Here is a 12,893-nt window from a genome sequence, read left to right on the forward strand (position 1 = left end):
GATGATCCATCGGAGTCCGTCGCTATCCGGTGCCATTGTACCTAAACTGCTCTCAAATTTCCAATTCTTTAAACTAAAAGACTTGTGTGAAAATGTTTCCCCACTGTTGGTCTTAAATGGTAATGTTAGTTTGACATTTGAGGCAGCTGCACAATTTGTATTCGATAAAATAAACCCAGTTTTCGTATCATAACGAAACTGTTTGCCTGCCATTCCACGAAAAAGACCAATTTTGGAATGGAGCGTAATGCCGCATTGATATTTCGGAGTAAAGTTAACATATGAGATGTGGCTTTAATTCAACTTTAATTTGATACTTTCATAGGAGGAAACTGTAAAATGACACTTTCTACTATTTCCCGGGAATGATAGAAATTTACCACACGACAATGCAGCCTGACATCTAATGGCTTATATATTGTTCCTAAATAATCATACAATCCTTTCATAGGAATGAGTAGCACTTGACTCCGCTTCTAAAATTACAAATTTGAACTATTTTGAATCCAACAAAATTGACAGCATAAATCTAGGATAGGAACATCCCTACGAGAAAAATTTTGTACAACATATTTATTGTGCTTTAAATTTATTTCTACCAGACAAGACCAAACGTTAAAGAATTGTAGAATTATCCTTAATTTTCGTATGTCCTTTAGCAGATCAAGATTGTATCGTACTGAAGAGTAATTTCAGTATGCCTCAGCATCGAATACTACCAACCAATAGATACGACAAGCTGAGCAGAATTTTAAGTAAAATAATTCATACTAGTCAAAAGATCAGATTCGTACGCTCAGCAACAATACACCCATCCAGCGAGCACAAATTATTAACCATAAAAAAGACATGAAGGTGGACATACTCAAGTATGCACAGCGTCTCTGCCATTGAAAGATTAGAGCCTGCCGGAACCACTTTCTTGGCGTTGTAAAACGCCAAAACGCGGCTCCTGTACAACATATTTGCCGGTTTTGATTCAACAACCAATGCTCTCTTTCTTCTTTTCATCCACACTTCTTTCTTCCACACTCTTTCTCTCGCGCGACGCTAAATGTATCGGTAATCTCATGGTCGTTTGCATCGTGATTGCCTTCCACATCCTTCCCCGAAATGATTTGCCAAAAATACAAACAAAACAACAACAACAAAAAAACTGATTCGATTAACGATCCTTTTTGCCAAACCGAATTCGATTAACATTATCTACCCGTCCGTTTGGGTAAAACCAAAAACCAAAAAATTAAATAACAAACAAAAAAAAACTCCCCCCAGATAAATACATTTCACTACCGCACATGAAGTGTTTGCCAAAGTAGCTTAGATGAAAATTAAAGTTCTGTGTAGAGGGTGGTAGGGTGGTGGTTTTGTATTATGTGTGTGTATGTGTCTCTGGTGCGTTTAACAAGCGGCGCACAAAGAAGCGAGATAAAAAGATAACAAGAGATACAACCAGCAAATACAAAGGGCCATTGGGCAAAAGCGTATAGAAGCGAGAAAAAGAGAGAGAGAGAGAGTGAGTGAAGGAAAATGCAACACACCTGTTCCTTCAAGCTGGGCCCACCCCGAAAATCTGCGACCCATCCTACATTCGGCCAGCGTGGGGACTCTGGATCTCGCTGGACTTTGGTTCTGATCAGCCATCAGTTCTTCATCCCAAAAGAGCACTAAACTTGTACTAAAACTGTCCATCATCAGCCGCTTTTCACCGTCCACTAACACTCACATTAGTTCCATACACGAAAGCGTGATAACTGCACCACCACCACCACCACCACATCATCAAATGGTCACACCGTCACTGTGCAAATGGAAGGCAGAAAAAAAAATCACACCAACTCCGACCAACTTTCGAAACATAAACTGTGTACAAACGAAAACAGAACCGGCAAGAGATGGGTTTGTGTTTCGTTGAATGTTTGCGACTCGCATTCGCGGAAGGTAAGACCGTCGGGACGATCGAAGTCGTTCGTTCGTTGTTGTCGTTGTTGGAAAACTGCAGTAGATTGTTTTTCCGTTTTTCCTTTTTTGTTTTCGTTCCTCGGCATGTGTCTTAGCAAATGCATGCGCACCGTCCGATGTGTTTTGTATATATATATTTTTTTAAGTTTTACGTACACATTTTGCATATTTCATTTTTTGGCGAATGTAATTTTTTCTTGCCCTCTCAACCATGCACTGCACTTTTTGTTGCGTTTCTTTTCTAGGGTTTGAATATGCGTACTTGAACGGTTCCATGTTTCTATGTAAAGTTCCAGACCAGGGTTACCCAGATTTCATAAATTTTGCATGTGTTTGTGTTTTTGTGTTGCCTAATACGGACCAATTTGGTGAGGTATATTTGATAGGAAAAAAACCCCTGAATATTCACCAAAATGTTACTTCAATGTGGCAACCCAATCAAGACATCAAGGCATCCAAGAAAGAAATGTCTTAAGAGATACAAGAAAACATATCTTCAGCAACTTTAAAATTCACCTAATCGGATCAGCTCAGTTCAGATCAAGTCAGTTAATCGGTGACTTGTTTTTTAATTCTTTTCAATGTGTTTGAGGCCTTTTCCATGTATTCTTTATTTTATGGATTATGTACAAAAATGTCAGCTTAAAGGCTGGACGCAAACAGAACTTAGGTGATGTCTGTAACTGAAAAGATCTTTGCTTGGACGACAACGACATTTGTAGTTGTTTTGCCTTAAATTGATTATAACATTCTGATCGAAATTGGCCAATTGAAAACATTGAACATTGAATTCAATTGGAGCCAATGTTTATCGAATTGAATATTTGATTTACACATTCCACCCTGACCTAATTATATGTTACCTTTATTTTTATTCTTGTATTCTTGTATGGAGCTATTTAATTATTTAATTATCTAAATAATGTTAAGCTGGCGAAAGCAGGAATATATTTTTTAAATCGATCTTAAAGATAGCTGATAAAATTATGAAAACCCTGCTTCATGTCCTTTAAGCGAACATGTTGAAGGTTAAAACGGTAAAAAGCAAAACTGCATGCAAAAGATCAGCAAAAAGAAAAGGTAGCAACTGGATGAAAATTTCAACCATCGTCCTGCAACACATGGCGTACCAGTAAGCCACTGTTCAGCCGTTGTTTCGGAGTGTTTATTTTCGTTCCTGTTGGCTACTCTTCCATCTCTCTTTACAGTTTTGTTTAACGTTTCGCATGAATGTTGTTAAAAAAAAAAAACAAAATCCTTATTGAACATATTTTCTAGCTCATTTATTTAGCTTCTCGATTTAGATTGTTCGTTAAGGCGAATTTTCACATTTATTAATGCTCCCTTTTTCGTTTTTCTTCTGCAAAATCCTCTCCACAGGCACAGGAACCGCTAACCCGACCGGCTACCAACGATTTTGTCTAAATGATACCAAAAGAAGCAGAAAAAGCAAGCACTCTTCGGTCGTATCCACGTACCACCACACACGCGAGTCAAAGAGAAAGGCCAACCAGCATACTCTAGGAGTGATTTTCAAACGGCGCTAGATGGATGGGTCACACAACAGAATGGATATTAGCGGTGCAGCATAGTCATCAACTACAAACAGTCATCGGACACATCGGCGTCATCATGTCCTGCGAGAGTCCTGCGATATTTTTCACCACCAGTCCAAGTGTCGTATATGTGCAATATATATATATATTATTTAATAGATAGTAGACTAAATTCAGTGGATCATAATTCAAATTGAGCAGATTCGTAACAATAAAATAGATACAGAGAACACAGATACAACAGCCGCACATACACGCGCAGAACAGACTATAGGATGGTCAGGGAATGAACCACATCCCGCCGGCAAATACTCAGCGAGTAAAACAAAACCATTATAAAGCGTTTTTGTTTGTAACCTTTGATTGTTTTGGTTTTTTGAACGCAACTCTTCCCTTTCCCAAGCTTCCCAATACGCAGTATAAGGTAGCAATTATAAAGCAGGCAGTCTTCATAAATCCCGCAATACATACCGATGTATACAATACGCTCAGTTCTAGGGGAAGAACGACTGCTTTTGGTTTTAGTTGAGGAAAAAAATTGAAAATTAAAATCAAACCGCGTTACACTTTGCCAATTGGTATATTTCTTGCCTCGTATTTATGTCGTTTGTATAATACTCCATCAGACTTTTTCATGGCACGCGTGTATGTGTGCACAGTAACAATTGTTTTGTTTTTCTCCTTTTTTGTGTGTGAACTGAAACCATCCCAAAGCTCTTCCTAAACACGCTAAGCCTACATTACTTTGATGTACTACTACTACTAAATCAAATTTTTTTTTCGATTGCAATTTATACGATTGCATACTGGCCAGGTGGAAAGTGCGACTGTGAGTAGATGCTATGATCGAGGATATAAAGGTGAATCATTCTTTTGGGGTTGTTTAATGTAAAATTCTTTTGTAGCTCTTTAAGTAGTGAAAAATGTCTGCCCGGCCCCCAGACATGGGAGAGTTTATTTAGGTAACCATTGTTAAGCTTCGTTCGTTTACTGTATTGCGACAACAAGTTAGTTGCAGGTGTGCGTGTTTTGGGCTTCTTTACAACTGTGTTGGTTTAGGGCAAATGGTAGTAACGAAAGTGTGACAATTGTTTAATGTTATATGTTTCAAAATTAAAAACTCAACAACAAAAATCGAGGTTAGGTTAGAAAGGACTCCTAGTAAAATGGTAGACTGAAAAGGGAGGGGAGCCAATTCGTCATGATGCACACAGCACCAGTGTTGTTGTGCCGTATATTGTGACCATTTTGGAAAGGAACAATTTCGTCCGTGAATTGTAGACGATACTCACGGAGCGGGGGGATAAAAATTAAATAACTAATTGTAAATACACCAGTCCTGTTTCGTTATGTAGTGTAAATTTATTTTGTTGTTTTTTTTTGTTTCATTCATTTTTATCTTATTTTCCTTTTGAATGCTTTAGTTTGGATGACAACTTTTTTCTCATTAGTAACACTTCATTTCCACCACTTTCACATGTTTTCTTACACTGCACCCAATCCAATGTAGCACAATTTACACAGCGTAGATAGAGACATGTTCCTTCCCAAACAAAACGCGCATGTTATCAAATGTTCCTGTTTCATTGTTTAAAGAGAGCATCCAGGAACAATTTGTTCCACTATTTCTGTTAGCGCCTTGTTGCGATAGAATTCAAAATATTACAAAAAAAAAAAAAACGCAAAAGTGTAGAACAACTGTTTGTCCCCGGTTCGTCCCCGGATCCAGCCATCTTTTTTGCGTCTCAATCCAATTCTAGCAGTGTAACGTTTATTAGCTCTGTATGCTGCACCTGTAGCACCTAATGTTTCGCAAACTACTAATATGTTCTTCCCATGCAGAGCGTTAGAATAATATAGAAACAAGGAGGAAGTACCAAGGCGAGAATTTGTATGAAATCGAAAGATAAAAGAAAGCATGCGATTGTCGTGAGACGTGATTAGGATTATTGCGTTCGGTTTTTGCTCACATATTTCCCATTCTTAGCCCAAATGAGACGTCCGCCCCATGGTGGTCCGCCCGGGTGTATAGACATTTGCTCAAACTAAACCGTAGCGAACTTTGGATGCAACCCATTGCGGAAAGCAAAATGCACAGCAAGGATCTTCACTAGCATAAGCAAAATACAAATTACAAAATCCCCAAAAACCAGAGCACTTTGCCAAAACAAAAACAAAAAAAAAGAAAACATTTGTTCTACTATAATAAGGCCAAAAACTTTTTACACACAAACACACGTTTAATAGTCCGTTTTTTTTTAGTAAAAATGGAAGCTCGCATCGCCACCCGAAATGGTTACAAATGGTGGGGGGGTTTAATCTATTCCTAGCGCAACGGTAGCCAAATGCCAATAATCCATCCAACAAAACCCCTAACGGTGGCCGGTAACACTGCACTCTGTCTCCTGTTATCGGCTGTTTTGTGATTACATTAAAGTCCATTCGGTGATTCGTTATCACCAGAACCACTAAACAGAATTGTTATAGAGAGATGAGAGATTTTTAATTACGTAGAAAGCAAAACGATAAGAAACCATCGTTTCATAGCCTATAACAAACTCATTTATGCTAATTTTAGATCCCATTTTTCTAAACACACTAACTCATGTGCAAGGGAACAAAATGGTCTGACCGGGAAAAGGAATGGATATGGCCAAAATGGGGAAAATAATTTACTGAAAAAGCTCAAACTTTATTAGAAAGCAGCCGAGAGCAGCGGTGTCATCATGCTTTGGGTCTCTCTCACGTGTCCCTTACAAACTTCAGATTTAAAAACACACACACGGAAGGCTACCACTACTACCAGTTCTGCAACTACTGGTCAATGCATAAGTGTAGTAATTTTTGTCATCTTCATTCATTCTAAATCAACAAAGTCAAGCAACAACAAAAACCCATACAAATTCAATATAATTAAATTTACACCATTTGACAGATTTAATGTAATACGTAAGATATGAATACAGCAACAAAGAATGGTTTAAACAAAGAACAAGCTGCGAAAACCATAACAAAAAAAAGCTCAACATTGGAAATAACAAAATGGATATTGAAAAGTTAATGGAATAGAATGCAAAACAAACAAACAAACAAACAAACAAACAAAAAGTGTAAATATTATACGTTTGCGAAGCATGATTACGGTACACAGAAACCAGAGAAACTACAGAACCAGTTCAATCAAGAAGCATTAAAAATGTCCACCAATCTGAGAGTAAAGTTTAAAAAATCAGACACGACAAGACAAACGCGCTGATAAATTTTCCGTATTTTTAATAATGTTTCGGCACGGAGTGCGGATTTGGTTCGATGTAAAAATGAAATGTTGCAAACAAAAACTCAAATTAGTGACAAATGCGTTGAATGCCAATTGTGATGTCACTACGCACACGGTTGACCACGGTGAAATAAGTGTGTATTCGATGTTTCGATGGAAATAACACAATTCGTTGTAATGAGACGGGGCAGAAGAAGTCGTTTATCTTTTGTCGCTAACACACTTCAACTTTATATTCCGTTCCACCAATCAACGTAAGTAAGCTGCAGGCCACCAACGGCTGCAACTGCTCAAAGCAGCATGGCACGTGGGGCACAACGTGGGCAAACAGCAGCATATATAGCCGAGAGACACAACTGTAGGTTTAAGCATGCAAGCAAGCAAGCAGAGAAACAAAGTTAATTATGGGTTTTTGTACATACAGATATACAGATTAATATAGCAAAACGGAAAAGGAAAAACAAAGGATTTAATCTTAGTTATATATACATCTTAACGCTTAAGGGTCCGAGAGCCGGTGAAGGTGCAGCGTGCATTGAAGGTGGGAGAGGACAGGCTTGTGAGCAGTTTTGGGAAGCGAAACTTGCAGGCGGCATGTGGCTAGTAAAACGAAATGATGTGGTAAAGAGATTGAAACTATGTACTATAATAAATAAAATAAAAAAAAAGACAAACAAACAAACCAGACGAGTTGGATCAGTTTTTTTTCTGACATAATCGTTTCGAGCCAGCTAAATCTTCCATTACATTCGAAATCAAATAGTGGCTGATTTAGCCCCTCAGTGGTCCTAAGCGGGGTAGAAATTCGGTGGATCCTGTATCACACTGAATCTATGTTTGGTTAGTTTTTTATTTTTGCTACCCTTGTGAAGCCCTGTAATCCAATTTTTAGCTAATTTTCTTTCTCTACACTCACTAGTTTATTGATTGTTGATCGTTAATCTAAAAGAGACAAAAATCTTATCTTGACTGTAAAAACTGTTTGGCAAGGAGTCTTTCTTTCTTAGCTTGACGACCTCCATTACCGGCAAGCAGTCAAATACGCTAAAAAAAATAATTAGAAAATATAATTACTTTAACAAAGATCGGCCTAAGCTACAAGTACTTTTGCATGGGGTTTAAAATTATTATACTTGTTAAATTGTACGTAAAACTTATCTAAAAGTTGGCTAAATGTATGTATATTATGCTCCTATTATTTCTGATCTGATTCTGATTTTCCACGGGAATGATTTGGTTTTTCCACGATAACTGGGCGGGGAGTGGAGGAATCGAGGCTCAAAGACATATCCATTGGTATGCCGCATGCCAAGATCGGACCAGGAATGGCCGAGTTATCGTTGTTTTTTCACGGGAATGTTTTGGTTTTTCCACGATAACTGTGCGACGGAGTGGAGGAATCGGGTTGAGATGTTCTACAAAAACATGTGTGGCCTAAAGACGCATCCAGCGGCAGGTCATTCATTCCGATCGGACCAAACCTGAGCGAGTAATCGCTGATTTTCCATGGGAATGCTTTGGTTTTTCCTCCATAACTGTGCGAGGAGTGGAGGAATCGGGTTGAGGTGTTCAACAAAAAGGTGCGCAGCTCAAAGACGCATCCAACGGTATGCGGCATGCCAAGATCGCACCAGGAATGGCCGAGTTATCGCTGATTTTCCACGGGAATGTTTTGGTTTTTCCTCCATAACTGTGCGGGGAGTGGAGGGATCGGGTTGAGGTGTTCAACATAAAGTTGCGCGGCCCAAAGACCCATCCGACGGTATGCGGCATGCCAAGATCGGACCAGGAATGGCCGAGTTGTCGCTGATTTTCCATGGGAATGTTTTGGTTTTTCCTCCATAACTGTGCGAGGAGTGGAGGAATCGGGTTGAGGTGTTCAACAAAAAGGTGTGCAGCTCAAAGACTCATCCAACGGTATGCGGCATGCCAAGATCGGACCAGGAATGGCCGAGTTATCGCTGATTTTCCATGGGAATGCTTTGGTTTTTCCTCCATAACTGTGCGAGGAGTAGAGGAATCGGGTTGAGGTGTTCAACAAAAAGGTGCGCAGCTCAAAGACGCATCCAACGGTATGCGGCATGCCAAGATCGGACCAAAAATGGCCGAGTTATAACCGATTTTCCACGGGAATGTTTTGGTTTTTCCTCCATAACTGTGCGAGGAGTGGAGGAATCGGGTTGAGGTGTTCAACAAAAAGGTGCGCAGCTCAAAGACGCATCCAACGGCATGCGGCATGCCAAGATCGGACCAAGAATGGCCGAGTTATCGCTGATTTTCCACGGGAATGTTTTGGTTTTTCCTCCATAACTGTGCGGGGAGTGGAGGGATCGGGTTGAGGTGTTCAACATAAAGTTGCGCGGCCCAAAGACCCATCCGACGGTATGCGGCATGCCAAGATCGGACCAGGAATGGCCGAGTTGTCGCTGATTTTCCATGGGAATGTTTTGGTTTTTCCTCCATAACTGTGCGAGGAGTGGAGGGATCGGGTTGAGGTGTTCAACAAAAAGGTGTGCAGCTCAAAGACCCATCCAACGGTATGCGGCATGCCAAGATCGGACCAGGAATGGCCGAGTTATCGCTGATTTTCCAAGGGAATGTTTTGGTTTTTCCTCCAAAACTGGGCGAGGAGTGGAGGGATCGGGTTGAGGTGTTCTACAAAAAGGTGCGCAGCTCAAAGACGCATCCAACGGTATGCGGCATGCCAAGATCGGACCAGGAATGGCCGAGTTATCGCTGATTTTCCACGGGAATGTTTTGGTTTTTCCATGATAACTGGGCGAGGAGTGGAGGGATGGGGTTGAGGTGTTCAACAAAAAGGTGCGCGGCTCAAAGACCCATCCAACGGTATACTTTTCAAAGCAATCGGTCCAGGGATGACCGAGCTATCGCCGAATTTCCACAGGAATGCTGCTGGTGGAATTTCCCGGAAGTTTGTGGAAAATCGCCTTAGTTCCCTTCAATATTAAAAATCACGTTTTGGAGTGCTTTCTAAACGATATTTAAAGAAAGAAACAAAAATGAGATCGAATGAATTAAAATTGAAGAAAAAGCTTAAATTATGCCGGAAAAATATTTGTCATGACGGAAAGAAATTATTTTCCAACCGGTTTTTAAAATTTCCATTTGCTACCTCCTCGGATTCATGCTCTCCTGTTACTCCTGGTCGAATTTTGCCGCATAAAAATTTTCTGGATTTTTGCCACAAATTTCCGACCAGGAGTAACAGGAGAGCATGAATTCGAAGAGGCAGCTCGTGCCGCCCGAAAATTTCCAAATCCGAACTTTAAATCCAAAATCAGTTTTAAAATCCCGAGGCAAATTTGAAAGTTGAATTCCAAACTTAAAATTTCCAACCCAAATTTTAAACTGATTTTGGATTTTAAAACTGATTTTGGAATTTTAAATCGATCCGAGCAACCTCCACGAATGCATGCTCTCCTGTTACTCCTGGTCGGAAATTTGTGGCAAAAATCCAGAAAATTTTTATGCGGCAAAATTCGACCAGGAGTAACAGGAGAGCATGAATCCGAGGAGGTAGCAAATGGAAATTTTAAAAACGGACTGGAAAATAATTTCTTTCCGACAAGTCAAATATTTTTCCGGCATAATTTAAACTTTTTCTTCAATTTTAATTCATTCGATCTCATTTTTGTTTCTTTCTTTAAATACCGTTTAGAAAGCACTCCAAAACGTGATTTTTAATATTGAAGGGAAATAAGGCGATTTTCCACAAACTTCCGGGAAATTCCACCAGCAGCATTCCCGTGGAAATTCGGCGATAGCTCGGTCATCCCTGGACCGATTGCTTTGAAAAGTATACCGTTGGATGGGTCTTTGAGCCGCGCACCTTTTTGTTGAACACCTCAACCCCATCCCTCCACTCCTCGCCCAGTTATCATGGAAAAACCAAAACATTCCCGTGGAAAATCAGCGATAACTCGGCCATTCCTGGTCCGATCTTGGCATGCCGCATACCGTCGGATGGGTCTTTGAGCCGCGCAACTTTATGTTGAACACATCAAACCGATCCCTCCACTCCCCGCCCAGTTATCGTGGAAAACCCAAAACATTCCCGTGGAAAATCAGCGATAACTCGGCCATTCCTGGTCCGATCTTGGCATGCCGCATACCGTTGGATGGGTCATTGAGCCGCGCAACTTTATGTTGAACACATCAAACCGATCCCTCCACTCCCCGCCCAGTTATGGAGGAAAAACCAAAACATTCCCGTGGAAAATCAGCGATAACTCGGCCATTCCTGGTGCGATCTTGGCATGCCGCATACCGTCGGATGGGTCTTTGAGCCGCGCAACTTTATGTTGAACACATCAAACCGATCCCTCCACTCCCCGTCCTGTTATCGTGGAAAAACCAAAACATTCCCATGGAAAATCAGCGTTAACTCGGCGATTCTTGGCCCGATCTTGGCATGCCGCATACCGTCGGATGGGTCTTTGGGCCGCGCAACTTTATGTTGAACACCTCAACCCGATCCCTCCACTCCCCGCACAGTTATGGAGGAAAAACCAAAACATTCCCGTGGAAAATCGGTTATAACTCGGCCATTCCTGGTCCGATCTTGGCATGCCGCATACCGTTGGATGGGTCTTTGAGCCGCGCAACTTTATGTTGAACACATCAAACCGATCTCTCCACTCCTCGCACAGTTATTGGGGGAAAACCAAAACATTCCCGTGGAAAATCAGCGATAACTCGGCCATTCCTGGTGCGATCTTGGCATGCCGCATACCGTCGGATGGGTCTTTGAGCCGCGCAACTTTATGTTGAACACATCAAACCGATCCCTCCACTCCCCGCCCAGTTATCGTGGAAAAACCAAAACATTCCCGTGGAAAATCAGCGTTAACTCGGCGATTCCTGGTCCGATCTTGGCATGCCGCATACCGTTGGATGCGTCATTGAGCCGCGCAACTTTATGAGAACACCTCAACCCGATTCCTCCACTCCCCACCCAGTTATGGAGGAAAAACCAAAACATTCCCGTGGAAAATCAGCGACAACTCGGCCATTCCTGGTGCGATCTTGGCATGCCGCATACCATATGTGTTTGAGCCGTGCACCTTTTTGTAGAACACCTCATCCCAATCCTTCCACTCCCCGCCGAGTTATTTTGGAAGAACCAAAGCATTGTCGTAGAAAATCGGCGATAACTCGGCCATTCCTGGTCCGATCTTGGCTTGCGGTGAACCGTTGGATGCGTCGTCCACTCCACTCCCCGCCCAGTAATTGTGGGGGCCTACACCTTACCGCCACTCCACCACCTTACCCAGTTATGACGGAAAACCCCAGCATTCCGTTTCAAACTGGAATTATTGCCCCAAACAAAGTATTCGTCATCATAGTTTCTCATTTTTGTTTCTTTCTTAAAATTTCCTTCAAAGAGACTTCCACAGCGTGTTTTTCAATATTACAGGGAACTAAATAGGGATATTAAACTGAAGGCAATTTCAAAACACTCCCAGGAAATTGTGCCAGCAGCATTTTCGTGGAAAATCCACGATAACTCGGCCATTCCTGAACCGATCGGATTTTCACGCATACCGTTGGATGCGTCTTTAGGCCGCACACCTTTATGTAGAACACCTCAACCCGTTATCTCTAATTCCTGACGAGTTATTGAGGAAAATTCCTAGCATTCCCGAGGAAAATCAGCGATAACTCGCTCAGTTTCGATCTGATCGGAATGAGTGACCTACCGTTTGATGCGTCTTTGGACCGCACATCTTTCTGTTCAATACCCCATTCCGATCCCTCCACCTCCTGCCGAGTTATTCCACAAAAAAACTCTTTTCTGCACTTTTTTCCGCAATAACTAAGCGGTGGGTTCGGGGTGGGATTTTGGACAAAAAGATGCACGGTTTAAAAGCAATATGATACTCATTATGATATCGTTGATTTTCCACGGGAATACTGTTGGCCGAATTTTCTGGGAGTTTCTATACTCCCTTGGCCGTGGAAAATCGACCAAACTACCTCATTTTTAGTCCGATCGGGGCATTCCGCATACTGTTTTAGGCGTCTTTGGAACATCCCACCCCGATTTGTCCATCTCCAGTCCAATTATTCCACGAAAA

General features: G+C 41.4%; 2 protein-coding genes across 9 annotated transcripts in view; both read left to right on the forward strand.

The window, feature by feature from the left end:
• LOC126556861 (low-density lipoprotein receptor) overlaps positions 1-3,402 on the forward strand; it is a 161,988-nt gene extending 158,586 nt beyond the window's left edge. For 5 of the 6 annotated variants that reach the window (XM_050212399.1, XM_050212395.1, XM_050212394.1 and 2 more), the window contains one exon: positions 3,343-3,402. In XM_050212399.1, the coding sequence (XP_050068356.1) occupies positions 3,343-3,387 (45 nt within the window). In that variant the 3' untranslated portion in view covers positions 3,388-3,402. Of the gene's footprint in view, positions 1-1,275; positions 1,387-3,342 lie in introns of those variants that run through there. The other variant, XM_050212397.1, reaches the window with a different exon arrangement.
• Positions 1-12,893, forward strand: part of LOC126558244 (isocitrate dehydrogenase [NAD] subunit gamma, mitochondrial) — a 517,410-nt gene that overhangs the window by 166,969 nt on the left and 337,548 nt on the right. The gene's annotated exons all lie outside the window — the stretch shown is intronic.

Source organism: Anopheles maculipalpis, chromosome 2RL (assembly GCF_943734695.1).
Source record: "Anopheles maculipalpis chromosome 2RL, idAnoMacuDA_375_x, whole genome shotgun sequence".
Lineage (NCBI taxonomy): Eukaryota > Metazoa > Arthropoda > Insecta > Diptera > Culicidae > Anopheles > Anopheles maculipalpis.